Source organism: Corythoichthys intestinalis, chromosome 14 (genome assembly GCF_030265065.1).
Source record: "Corythoichthys intestinalis isolate RoL2023-P3 chromosome 14, ASM3026506v1, whole genome shotgun sequence".
Lineage (NCBI taxonomy): Eukaryota > Metazoa > Chordata > Actinopteri > Syngnathiformes > Syngnathidae > Corythoichthys > Corythoichthys intestinalis.
In genome coordinates, this window is record NC_080408.1 from 7290932 (window position 1) to 7305280 (window position 14349).

At 39.5% G+C, this 14349-nt stretch overlaps 1 protein-coding gene across 3 annotated transcripts in view; it reads left to right on the top strand.

Moving 5' to 3' along the window:
- Window positions 1–4476: 4476 nt before the first annotated feature.
- The window catches only part of yeats2 (YEATS domain containing 2), a 38952-nt gene continuing 29079 nt past the window's right edge, over window positions 4477–14349 (top strand). For 2 of the 3 annotated variants that reach the window (XM_057856671.1, XM_057856673.1), the window contains exons 1-9: window positions 4477–4642; window positions 4975–5116; window positions 5214–5311; window positions 7704–7796; window positions 7868–8098; window positions 11195–11313; window positions 11576–11737; window positions 14116–14227; window positions 14301–14345. In XM_057856671.1, coding sequence (XP_057712654.1) covers window positions 5017–5116; window positions 5214–5311; window positions 7704–7796; window positions 7868–8098; window positions 11195–11313; window positions 11576–11737; window positions 14116–14227; window positions 14301–14345 — 960 coding nt within the window. In that variant the 5' untranslated portion in view covers window positions 4477–4642; window positions 4975–5016. Of the gene's footprint in view, window positions 4643–4664; window positions 4912–4974; window positions 5117–5213; window positions 5312–7703; window positions 7797–7867; window positions 8099–11194; window positions 11314–11575; window positions 11738–14115; window positions 14228–14300; window positions 14346–14349 lie in introns of those variants that run through there. The other variant, XM_057856672.1, reaches the window with a different exon arrangement.

Genomic DNA, 14349 nt, shown 5'->3' on the forward strand with positions numbered 1-14349 from the left:
ATGAAAAATTCCAATCCGGTTTTCGTCCATCCCACAGCACCGACAGCGCTCATCAGAGTCACCAATGACCTTCTGATGACCTCTGACTCCGGTTCTACTTCTCTCCTTATCCTTCTCGACTTCTCTGCTGCATTTGATACTGTTGATCATCACATGTTCCTTCACCGCCTCCAACACGATATAGGAATGTCTGGCACTGCCCTTCAGTGGTTTAACTCATATCTCACGGGAAGGACCAAGTTTGTAGCCCTGGGGGATGCTATATCCCGCCCTAACACTGTTATCTGCGGAGTCCCCCAGGGCTCTGTGCTCGGTCCAACCCTCTTCAACATTTACATGCTACCCCTCGGTCGTTTCGTCAGCAGGCATGGAATACAATGCCATTGTTATGCTGACGACACACAACTATATTTCAAGGTCACTCAGTCCTCCACCCCTTCTTCCTCTGTTTCTCACCTTGAGGAGATAAAGGCCTGGATGAGTGAAAACTTCTTGCAGCTGAACAGCTCCAAAACAGAAGCTATTCACATAGGTACTCCTCACCAGCTCTGTTCCGCCCCCATTTCCTCAGTCTCCTTTTTCTGCCACAAATTTTCCCTCTCCTCTTCTGTGACTAATTTGCGAGTCAGGTTTGACCCCCATCTTAGCTTTAACAATCACATCAATTTGCAAAACCTCCTTCTTTCACCTCCGCAATATTGCCAAACTCCGTCCATCTCTCTCCCGTCCTGCTGCAGAGAGACTCATCCATGCCTTTATCTCCTCCAGGTTGGACTATTGTAACGCACTCCTCATCGAGATCCCTGGCAAGAGCCTACAAAGGCTTCAGTATGTCCAAAACAGCGCTGCCAGGGTCCAGATGAGGGTGCGTAAACACGAGCATATCACCCCCATCTTTCACACGCTACACTGGTTCGCTGTTCACCTCCGTATTGAATTCAAAATCCTCCTTCACACCCATCACTGTCTACACGGTGTAGCCCCCACCTACCTCACCGAACTCCTCACATCACATACTTCAGCCAGAACCCGGTCAGGCCAACAGCACCGTCTACTCCCGCCCAGGACTCGGCTCAAGATTATGGGCGACAGGGCCTTCGCAGCTGCTGCTCCCCGTCTGTGGAACGCCCTCTCAGACCACCTCAGAGCCCCGCAGACAGTGGATGCATTTAAAAAAAGACTAAAAACTCACCTTTTTAAAAAAGCTTATTCTAGCTAATTTTATTTGACTTTCTTATTTTTATCTGATTGGTATCTGATTTTATCTGTGCTTCTGTCTGTTTTGCTTTTACTCTTTTATTCTTAGCCTTTTTATTATTATTATTATTTTTTTTTAGGCAATGTGCATTTTGAGATTTGTTTTTCAAATGTAAAGTGCGTTATAAATGTATTATTATTATTATTATTACTATTCTAATGGAAGATTTTGGAGGTTTTTTTTGTTTTGTTTTTAATTCATTGCAATGTTTTTCCTTATTCAGATTTGTTTCAACACTACAGTTACAGTTAGACTTCACTTTGATGGTTAATGCAGTTATTGCGATTTTGTTATTTTATCACAATAGATTGGTTTATTTACATATCAAAAACCAGAAACCATATATTTACGAATGTGATTGCACTTTAGTTTACATATTTAAATGTTCAGATATTAAGATTTGAATGAGGCAAAATAACATGCTTTTTCTCTCAAATATATAGTTATAATCATTTGTTTCAGATGTAATGTAATTTTTTTCTGTATAAAAATTAATTTGGTGTTCAAAAAGTCTTTTTTCAAACTTGAGTCTTGAAAAGGAGGGGGTCGTCTTATAATTAGGGCCGTCTTATATTCGGGCCAATACGGTATTTGTTGTTGTTGTTTGTGTTTTCTTTCTTTTTTGTCTTTCTTTTGTTCTGTTCCTTCATAACCCCTTCCTGTTCGCTGCTTTGTCTTAATAAACAAGGTATGTTGAATAATCACAAACATTAAAACTCTTCAGACCAACCGGACAGATTTAAAAAAAAAAAAAAGAAAGAAAATTGAAAACTTCCAGAATAAATGTATTTTATTTGTAAAATTAAATTGTAATATTTGAACTAGGGCTGTCAAAATTATCGCGTTAACTGGCGGTAATTAATTTTTTAAATTAATCACGTTAAAATATTTGACGCAATTAACGCACATGCCCCGCTCAAACAGATTAAAATGTACTGTACAGTGTAATGTCCGCTTGTTATTTGTTTTTTGGTGTTTGGCGCCCTCTGCTGGCGCTTGGGTCCAACTGATTTTATGGGTTAGTACCATGAGTGAGCATGGTGTAATTATTGGCATCAACAATGGCAAGCTACCTGTTTATTTTTTGATTGAAAATTTTACAAATTTTGATAAAACGAAAACATTAAGGGGTTTTTTAATATAAAATTTCTATAACTTGTAATAACATTTATCTTTAAAGAACTACAAGTCTTTTTATCCATGGATCGCTTTAAGAGAATATCAATAATGTTAATGCCATCTTGTTGATTTAATGTTATAAGAAACAAATACAGTACTTAGGTACCGTATGTTGAATGTATATATCCGTCTTGTGTCTTATCTTTCCATTCCAACAATACTTTACAGAAAAATATGGCATATTTTAGAGATGGTTTGAATTGCGATTAATTACGATTAATTAATTTTTAAGCTGTAATTAACTCGATTAAAAATTTTAATCGTTTGACAGCCCTAATTTGAACATAAATTATATTAACATACACAATTGAAAACACACTTGTTAATTATCTCAACTATCCAGGAATGCAAAAACAAAACATTTGTCCACTCAACATTGTCAAAAAATAAATAAAAACGGAGCCTTCCTTCAAGTAAAACACTACTCCTTTTGTCCTCAAGCATAGCTAACCGCAACTTTGACTACGATTAATGTATGATTATCTGAAAAAGATGTCTGCATTGGCTGCAAATAAAACAATTACCCTAATTTTCACACTATAAGGCGCACCTGACCATAAGCCGCAGCCCACCAAATTTGGCACGAAAATGGCATTTGTTCATAGATAAGCCGCACTCGACTATAAGCCGCAGCTGTCCTCACTGTATCGTGGGATATTTACACCGAAAGATATTAAACGGTACAACCTTATTTGACAGCGGCATCATGCGACCGACTGTCATAAGACCAAATGAACCATCATTAAACTTTGAACTAATTAGTGCAAAGTTTTATTGCTTCAAGAAGCTTCATTTGGCCATCACTGCTCCCTTGGGGGAGACAGTCAACCTCTGCTGCCACCTGCTGTTGACTGTTGTCATCCAACATGCCTCTTAGCATGCATTGCAGCGCTACAGGTGTAAATAACAATCAAAAATCATGTTCTGTGCTAAATATTTCATCAGTTACTCTTCCAATTGTTTCATCAATTGCTAGTTATGGTATTTGCTAACACTTTATTTGACAGTGGTGCCATAAGACTGTCATTACACAATCATAATTATGACATGTCTCTGTCCTGAGCATTCATGAATGCTTATAACAGATGTCATTAAGTGTTATCCGGCAAATGATCTCACTTTTGAATCGATGCAAAAGATCCAAGATGGACAAAAATTGAGTTAGTGACATAATTTGCCAAATGACACTTAATGACAAGCATTCAGTAATGTCCATGATAGTGTCATGTCATAATTTTGATGATCTTATGACAGTCTTATGACACCGCTGTCAAATAAAGTGTTACCTAAAAAAATCAACAAATAAGCCGCACTGGGCGATAAGCCACAGGTATCAAAATGAAAGAAAAAAGTAGCGGCTTATAGTCCGAAAATTACAACCTAACAATCAATCCATTTGGATCAATATGTCAATTTGTTAACCACAATTGAACGCAATTCCATCAAAATGCAAGGTGATTATATTTTTGGTATGCCATTTTGTATTTAAAAAAACAAATGAACAAAATTGTGACACATAACTGATTTATAGTTTTTTAAAATGTTTTTTGCTTTAGGCATATTGGAACTGATGGTGTTAAATGTCTTCATCATTTTGTATTACATTAATCAAAGGCCTTCGAATCAAATGGTCGCAGAATATCATATTATCATTATCCAAATAATACCTTAAGTAATATTTGCCACCCTGAAAAAGTTCCTGCCCCGCTCTTGCCATTTTATAAATATTTTATAGATCCTTCCCTGATAATCTGTTAAAACAAAAACAAATGTCAATTCACGGAAACATTAATTCATTAGATGCCATTGGCGGCATTCGACAAAATGGATTGATTGCACGTCTATCCTTGTCAATGGCAAATAATGAGTAAAAAAATAAAAACTCCACTCCCTTGATGAAATCAATGTAGAACAGGCAAACACTTAATAAAGGGTATAAAACACATACTGTACTGTATTTTTGTCATAATCCCAGCAACGTGTTACAATACAGTATTTGTACAATAGCGACTCGCAGTGGAATATCTGGTGAAGTCCAGGGCTAGCTACCCCCAATTTAGCTTTCTTGTCCACATCGAGATTTAGCAATTTTCGCCAAACACGAGTTTGCAATATGCACAGTGTAACAGTTAAACGACTCCACCGCCACTGAATTAGAAGTAACCCGCCGCAAAGGAACATTCCTCCACGCCGCAGGGCTTTCTAGTAAGTTTATAACGAAGCTTCCCACGCGTTTGTATCAATAAACGCCGTGCTAACCGTGGCTAGCCTGCTAGCCAGATTATGCTAACCCACCGTAGCAACAACAAGACGTTTTTTGCCCGACGTGTTCACTGTGCACGCTTATAATGTACCGTTATGTCAGTGTAATTTTTAGTTTTTATTCAAATGAGAGCCAAATGTGTGCAAGCGTGGCAGGGGCGAGTAGTGTTAGCATTAGCATTAGCTTAGTGCTGCAGTACCGCCGCTGGCCGGTAAGTTGAATGTCAAAAAACGCCACTACTGTACATTGAAACGCCGGTATGGTTTGCTTTCAGTGAACACCGTCTTTTTGGCATTCTTCGGAGATTTAATAAATCATGTCGGGGATTAAAAGAAAAATAGAAGACGGTGACCCTGACTATGAAGATATTGCACTCGTCCAAAATAGTAAGCGAAACAAAGCTGCGGAGTTAAGTGGTAAGTGTTTGACAGCCACGAATTGTTCACCTGTTTTGAGTTATTTGAAGCCAAATTGGTTGCATTTTGTCAACAATTATCTTCATGTCTCTAAAAGCTCGAGATGCAACAGTACAAAAGATAGAGGCTATCATCACTGAGCAGTTCTCTTTGGAGATGAAGAATAAAGAGCATGAAATAGACATCATCAGTCAGGTAAACACCTTGTTTTTCCTCTTACATCCCTCACTGTTTATCAGCATCTCATCATGTCTTATTTCAGCCAATGTGTCTTTCGACGCATTTGTGAATCTGATTTGTCTCAACCAAGTGACAGATAGCAAATATTGATTGATATTTAACAATGGTATGGAGATTTCTGTCTTCATTACGCAATCAAAAAAAAAGTTGCTTCAATCAAAATATACAGCGGAAAACACTCGGGTGACTTGAAGTTCCGCTCTAAGACCTCAATTCGGCCAAATTTCAAAATTGTCCTATATGCATGTGTGATACATCGTTGGAAAGCTTAAAACCTCAATTTTCAATTACAAAAAAAAAAAACACGTTTTTTTTAAAAAGCAAAACTCTAACTGGAGGTGAGAGCACGCGAGAGCATAATTAAAGATGCCACAATTTTAATGAGATATTATCGCGTATTTACCTTGTTTCGATCCAAAAGCTCCATGTATCACAAAGTGTCAAGACACAGCTGTGAATGGCCACAGCCGGATTTTGGGGGGATTTTATGGGTGAAACATGGTAATATAACAAGGGTCGCGATGCAGAAATCACAGACATCAAGGAGTGGTCGAGATTTTCTTTTTCATATATTTACCCTTTTAAACGTTTTTCAATTTTTCTTTGTTTGGATCGACTATTTATTATCTAAAATATTGGTGAAAATGCGACAGTAACAAAAAAATACAATTAAGCGATAGTTATGAGGTAGATATCTGAACCTTATTTACAGACACAATTTTTTTCATTGTGACGTTATTTGTTTCAGTTTGAAATATGCGAGTGAATAATTTCTTTAAGTCGTTTTTTTTTTAAACTAAATATTAGACATCAATTAATGATTCTAAGGTAAAAATGACAGACATTACTGAGCTTCTTTTTATGGCTGGATTGAAGCAAAAGCTGTTGTGCGACGTCTGAAAATGGGTTTTTCCAGGTAAAATGGACAAATTAAAAATAGTGCAGGGCTTAATGTGGCATGAATCTGCTATGGCAGCATATAGACATATTGTTCTATCAAACACAACAGTTCTTTTGGCTTGAAATAGTTTATTTTAAAGAGTGCAAGAACAGAAACTGCTTTTTCAGCCTTGTCTGTGTTTTCCGCTATGTATTTAAAAAAAAAAAAAAAAGTGTCAAAAAATGTGTTTGAATGCAAAAATAAATTTCAGACAAAAAAAAAAAAAAGCATTAGAAAACTATTTTTCTTTGAATAAATTTTTTGATGGAAGTTTTTTTTTTGAATGAAACAACTTTTTTGATTTAAGTAATGTTTTGAGTTTGGGCCACATTTGGCTAGGTCATTTGTGTCTTTAGTTTTCAATAAAAAAAAAAAAGAAATCATTGAAAAAAAATTTTGAATGCGAAAAAATATTTGAGAATTAAAAGTTTGTATTTGAACACTTGAAACATTTTTTTTCTTTGATTGAAGCAATCCTTTTTGTGTTTGGGCCATATTATGGGTAGGACATTTGTGTCTAAATCATTCAATCCCAAAAAAAGTTGCTTCAATCGAAAAAAAAAAAATCACTTGCAAAAACCCTCCTATAAAAGATTATTTAGTTTTTTTTTTTTTAGTTTTTTTAAAAATATTTTTATTTGAATTTTTTTTTTTGATTGAAGTACAAAATGTTTTGAACTCACTTTTTTGGAATGGACAAAGTTTTGAACTCTTATTATTATTTTTTTTTTGAAGTGCAAAACGTTTTGAACGGACCTTTTTCTTTAATTTAATCATTTTGAGACAAATGTTGCACTTCGCTATTGGTCAGACATGTTTTATTGACAAGTGGCTACACCAATGGCGTTTTAAAATGCAAAACGCAAACCGAAACCGAACCGAAACCGTGATCCCAAAACCAAGGTTCAAACCGAACCGTGGGCTAACTGAACCGTTGCACCCCTAGTGGCCTCCCCTGCCTCGCGCAGACAACGCGCTAGCCGGCCTGGCGGCTGGCTATTGGGGTCCCACCGAAGTGCTGCGATCACGATATATAACCTTTTCGATGTATTGTCATACCCCTAGTACTGACGTACGATGGCACGCTGTCTTTTAAGTCTTGAAAAGAAAGTCAAGGCAGTGCATATCACATCACACAAATGAAGGTGCCCATTCCACTTGATATGATGCAGTGATTTGTCAAGCAGTTGTTGCAAGTAATGGGCCCAAATCTGCTGAATCCATTAGTTTAAATGTGTAAAAAGGCGTGTAAATAGATAATGTCGCCATGATTCTAAACTCCCAATTTCTGGTCGTTGTCACAATGACCAGACCATGCAACATGGCTGATCACGCCAGTCTTCTCTTCTGCCACAGCTGACACAATTTCTCAAGTTAAAAATGAAAAATGTTGTCTTTATTGCACAGCGACTGAATGAAGCCCGAAGGATGATGGACAAGTTAAGAGCGTGCATAGTAGCCAATTTCTACGCCAATGCTGGCATGACAAAGCTCCAGGAGGTAGTTTCCTCAATTTCTATCATCCAAACCCCCCTTTCTTTGTTTTGATAACATTGCTATGTATCATGCAGAGCTCTAAGAGTGACCCTGCCGTGCTCAACCACCCAGCCATTCGCAAATTCCTGGAATCGCCGTCTCGTTCCTCGTCACCGCTCAACCAGGGCTCCGAGACGCCTTCGTTGGGCCAGTCGGAGTCGGAGTCCCTCTCGCAGCACGGAGATGGTACTGACAAGGAAGCGGAGGGAGCTTGGAGAGAGGACGGCGGTCGGCATGAACGGAGACCCGGCCGCAACACTGGGAAGGTGGGTCCAATTATTTTCATTTTAGGGTGCTTTCACACTAGACCAAGAGGACGAGGGTCCGGTTGGAGAGCTACCTCGCAGCAACACTTACAGATGAGTTGTTGAAAAAGTTCAGCATTCACACAGCGCCAACCGAACTTTCCGAGTAACATAACGTGGACGAAAGGCGCACTTCATTGATTAGACAAATAGAAGAAGAGGGAGTGTGCTGGACGTAATGTACCATAGAATTATTTTTACATGTTAAACCCTATATAGTTTTTTTAATGTATTTATTTTTGTATCACTCTTTTATTTTGCAATGATAATATAGCTGCGCATCTGTGGCAATTTTTTGTCAAGTGACGGTTTTTTGAAGCAGAAGTTTGTATGCATGTAAGTAGCACAGCACAGCATAGCAAGTTGCCGCTCGGCCAGCTGACTTTATGCCGAGCGAACTGGAGTATATAAAAATGCATAGAGGAAAATTAAACCATGACAGTGGCCCCAAGTCACACAGGCATGCGATCGCTCTCACTTTCGTGACTTTTTGGACTAGTGCTGCAATGGTTAATTGATTAACTCGAGTAATTTGATTAGAAAAAAAGTTTCGAATCAAATTTTGCTGCTTCGAGGATTCGTTTAATTAGAGTGGCGTAGTAATGGTTTATTTTGAAAGTGTTTGCATTTTGTTATATTCATTTGGGTGGATACACTGTCCTGTAGTGGCAACAGTGAATATGACATAACTCATTTAACATGGCTGAATCCAGCTGCTCCCTGTTAAGACCAACATAAGGTAAGTTTTTGTAAGAACTAATTAAAAATGCATATGGGAAAATTAAACCACGAAAGTGTCCCCAAGTCACACAGGCATGCGATCGCTCTCACTTTCGTGACTTTTTGGACTAATGCTGCGCTGGCAAATTGATTAACTCGAGTAATTTGATTCGAAAAAAAGCTACGAATCAAATTTTGCTGCTTCGAGGATTCGTTAAATTAGAGTGGCGTAGTAATGGTTTATTTTTTAAGTGTTTGCATTTTGTTATATTCATTTGGGTGGATACACTGTCCTGTAGTGGCAACAGTGAATATGACATAACTCATTTAACATGGCTGATTCCAGCTGCTCGCTGTTAATACCAACATAAGGTAAGTTTTTGTAAGAGCTCATTAAAAATGCATAGGGGAAAATTAAACCACGAAAGTGACCCCAAGCCACAGAGGCATGTGATCACTCTCTTTTTCGTGACTTTTTGGACTAGTGTTGCAACGGTTAATCGATTAACTGGAGTAATTTGATTCGAAAAAAAGCTTCTAATCAAATTTTGCTGCTTCGAGGATTCATTTTGTTAGAGTGGCGTAGTAATGGTTTATTTTGAAAGTGTTTGCATTTTGTTATATTCATTTGGTTGGATACACTCTCCTGTAGTGGCAACAGTGAATATGACATAACTCATTTAACATGGCTGAATCCTGCTGCTCCCCGTTAATAAGGTAAGTTTTTGTAAGAGCTGATTAAAAATGCATAGGGGAAAATTAAACCACGAAAGTGACCCCAAGTCATACAGGCATGTTATCGCTCTCACTTTCGTGACTTTTTGGACTAGTGCTGCAATGGTTAATCGATTAACTAAAGTAATTTGATTAGAAAAAAGCTTCGAATCAAATTTTGCTGCTTCAAGGATTCATTAAATTAGAGTGGCGTAGTAATGGTTTATTTAGAAAGTGTTTGCTTTTAGTTTTATTAATTTGGGTAGATACACTGTCCTCTAGTGGCAACAGTTAATATGACATAACTCATTTAACATGGCTGAATCCAGCTGCTCCCTGTTAAGACCAACATAAGGTAAGTTTTTGTAAGAGCTAATGTTTTTTTTTGTGCATTCGTAATTTGGTTTATAAGTATATTTAGCTGTTTGTTTGGGGAATATGTGTTTGAAAGATTTGCTAAGAGAAAAAGTTAGCATTTTATAGCATTTAAGCTGGCTGACTTTTGCTATGCAAGTTAGCCAATTCTTTTGTTGTACTTAGAGCCCCATTTAGTTATTTATGTAATTTTAATTATTTAAAAAAAAATAAAGAAATATATATATTTTTTAAATACCGTTTTAGGCTAAGCTCAGGTTTTGTAATTTATTTTTAAATGAAAGGGCAATTCTGCAGTTTGAAGAAACGCTCGGGAATGTTGTATACTCATTTAATGCTCTTTTGAAAGTGCAATCTTAGCAAGCCTTTGTTTTACATCTCCTAAGCTCATTTAACATGGCTGCTCCCTGTTAAGACCAACACAAGGTAAGTTTTTGTTTGAGCTAATATGTTTTTCATGCATTCATAATTCAGTTTATAGGTATATTGAGCAGTTTTTTGGGGGCAATATGTGTTTGAATGATTTGTTAAGAGCATTGTAAAAAAAAAAAACGTTAGCTTTTAATAGCATTTAAGCTAGCCAGGGCCAGTTGTAGGCAGGCATGTATGAGAGGGCTGTCAGAAATGTGTAGGGGGCAACATATGTACACATCATGCTCGAGCCCCCTCGAAGTGCTTAGCTATAAAATGCTAAAGGTATTATTATTATTATTTTTTTTTTTTTACAATGCTCTTAACAAATCATTGAAACACATATTCCAACAAAAAAACGCTAAATATACATCTAAACTCAATCACGAATGCATATACAAACATATAAGCTCAGACGAAAACTTATCTTATGTTGGTCTTAACAGGGAGCAGCTGGATTCAGCCATATTAGATGAGTTATGTCATATTCACTGTTGCCACTAGAGGGCAGTGTCTCCACCCAAGTCAATAAAACTAAAGACAGCACTTTCAAACAAAGCATTACAACGCCATTCTAATTAACAAATAATCGAAGCAGCAAAATTTGATTCTGAGCTTTTTTCTTAATCGAATTACTCGAGTTAATCGATTAACTGTCGCAGCACTAGTCCGAACTTGAGTTGGGATGCGCGTTCATATTCACCAAACCAAGCGGACTATCTGAGAAAAATAACTCTGGTCAGTTTAAAATGGACCAAACAGTGCTAGTGTGAAAGCACCCTTCATCCTCTACATTTGGATCCGCCAATTTAACTTATGTTGTATGATTTCTTGTAGGACACATTTGGTGTGGCAACAATGCTTGCAAACGAGAAGAGGACGACATACCACACCACTGGAAACGAGGCATCAAGACTCTATGCAAAGAAGACAATCGTCGTGGGGAATGTTTCCAAGTACTTGACTTGTTGAATGAAAAAAATCAATGAGTGGTTGAACTTGATTAGCTACACTTGATTGTGATGATTGCGTCTATGATGTTCTCACCTTACATGCGTCGTCAGCACGCCTTTCGTGTGGCGGAGACGTCATCAACACTCCTACTTGCGCTTTTCTAATGATTTTCCACAATGACTTGAATGACTCACTCTTTTCCTGTATGCTCTATTGCACCGTCACAGTCAAAATTGAGCCTTTTTTCCTTTTGTCACCTCTTAGATACATTCCTCCTGATAAGCGGGAGGAGAATGACCAGTCGACTCACAAGTGGATGGTGTACGTCAGAGGCTCCAGGAAGGAGCCCAGCATTGATCACTTTGTCAAGAAAGTCTGGTTCTTTTTACACCCCAGCTACAAACCTAATGACCTGGTGGAAGTCAGGTTAGTGCCAGCACTTGCTTGTATTGTGGTTGCCTCGGGCAGCTCTAGGTTAAACAAACTTGTTCCAATTAAGGCTTGCCTTGGCGTCACGCTCTTCTCTGTCTGCATGCAACTCAGTGTTTACTTCAATTATTATGTTAGGCATGTAATTTCCGCCACCTCTTTCTTGAGATCGCCAGTTTGTCAGAATGAAGAAGAAAAACAAATCACTTGTTATGTTCACCTTTTTTAGGGCACACATTTAAATACTATGAATTAAAAAAAAATAATAATAATTTTGTTTTTCTTAACATTTCATTTATTTATAATTATGTTTAATCATAAGAAATATATAGAATAATAATTGAGACCAAGCCTTCACATATTTGGACATCACATTTTTAGTCATTTAGGCCACACTAGGAAACCAAATATTAATATTTTGCCCCACATGACCCAAAATGTGATGTTCGTAAAGATGTAATGGTATTAGGTGTGCACGCTATTCATTTTTTGAAACCGTTAAGGCCGATACCGATACGATAACTGATAATACAGTGCCCTCCATAATTATTGGCACCGCTGAAAAAGATGTGTTTTTTAGCTTCTAATATTTTTTTAATTCAAATAATATGGGACCTTAATGGAAAAAAAGAGAAAAATCCAACCTTCAATACAAGTGCATTCATTCAGTGGGGAAAAAATCCCACATAAAGAAAAAATTATTTGACATCAAATAATGTGTGTCACGATTATTAGCACCCCTGGTGTTAATACTTTGTACAACCCCCTTTTGCCAACAAAACAAGGTCTGGGGACTGAGATGGCCATGGGAGGAGCTTGATTTTGTGTCTGGTGAACCATTTCTGTGTAGATTTGGCCATATGTTCAGGGTCATTTTCTTGCTGAAAGACCCAGTGACGACCCATCTTCAGCTTTCGGGCAGAGAGCAACAGATTTTGATTTAAAATGTCCTGGTATTTCAAAGCATTCATGATGCCATGCACCCTAACAAGGTTCCCAGGGCCTTTGGAAGCGAAACAGCCACACAGCATCACTGACCCACCCCCATACTTCACAGTGGGTATGGCTCCCGGGGTGTGGCCTCCCCTCTGCCTCGGCTGCCGGCCGCGGGAGTGGGTTGGGGGGTCGGGTCTCCGATCTTGCATCGCCCCGTGGCAGTTCCTGGGCGTTCTCCTGCCTCCGTCTTCCCCTCTCTTCTCTGGCTGGGCATCCGCCCTGCGCTCCGTCGCGGGTCGCTGGCTGGGCGCCGGTGTATCAGCGGGGTGTCGCCTGCACCGGCGGGGGACCCTGCCTTGCCTGGGGCTTGGTGGGCCGCTGGGGGTCCCGTGGCGTGCCGTGCCGGTTGGGGGGCTGTGGCTCGTGGCCCGGGTGGGCCGGCGGGGGTGGGTGTAGGCGTGGGCTTGGTGATGCGTCCCCTCCTGCCATCCCTGAAGGCCGGTTGATGGGCACGCGGGTGGCCCGGGGGACCACCCTGGGTCCCGGGGGGGGGGACGGTGGCTCCTTTGCTGGGCGGCGGGAGGAGGGATGGGCTGCGCATGGCCCCCCCACCCCCCCGGGCTGGCTGGGTGGGGGCCGTGGCCCTGGGTTGGCGCCCGCGCGGTTTCTCCGCCCGTCTGCGTGGCTGTCGCGCGCCCGGTGGGGCTTGCGTGCTGCTGGATGTGGTAGGGCATGCTCTGGTTGGGGGTTCCGGTGCCGGGATTGGCGATGCGGCGGCGTAGGGTTGGTCGCCAACGGGCTTACACTCATAAGAGATTCACACGATTACTGGGTTCTAGATCACAGAACTGATTTGTGTACACTCTACCCCTTTCAATCACTTAGCTTATAGTCTTATAGACACCCCCACCCCCATTCTCCTCTTTCACTGGCCAATAGGCCCCCACATGGTGTAAACCGGAAATACATCTCGCTGACGATAGCACCAGCATATTAGTAACTAGTTTAGATGTTCAATGTATTTCTTGTTGTTGTTTGTGTATGTGTTTCTTTTCTTTCTTCTCTTGTATTTCTTTTCTTCTGTCCCCCCATAATCCCTTCCTGTTCACTGCTTTGTCATAATAAAAAGGTATTTTGAATGATCACAATGGGAGTATGTCAGACTCTCAATGTGAAACATTAAAACTGTTCAGAATCCGGGCACTTAGACTTCCATTCTCTGTGTCAAACAGCTGAACAGGACAGGTTTAAAAAAAAAAAAAAAAAATATTGATTTATAATCGAATTGGAGCCTCTGAATCGTAATCCTAATAGAATCGTTAGGTGCACAAAGATTCCCACCTCTAGTTCCTTTTGCGTGCCTAGCACACTAGGTTGTTTCAATGCTCTGCACATTGAATTGACTCATAGGATTTTTTACCCCTCTCCTATATTTACAGCGAGCCTCCGTTTCATTTAACTCGTCGCGGGTGGGGTGAGTTTCCAGTGAGGATCCAAATCCACTTCAAAGACCATCGCAACAAACGTATTGACATCATTCATCAGCTGAAGGTCAGATCATGTCATACTTAAATTGCTTTGAAGCAGGTAAATGCCACAGAACAAATGTTTATTTTTCTTGCAGCTTGACCGAACTTACACTGGACTACAAACACTGGGGGCGGAGACGGTAT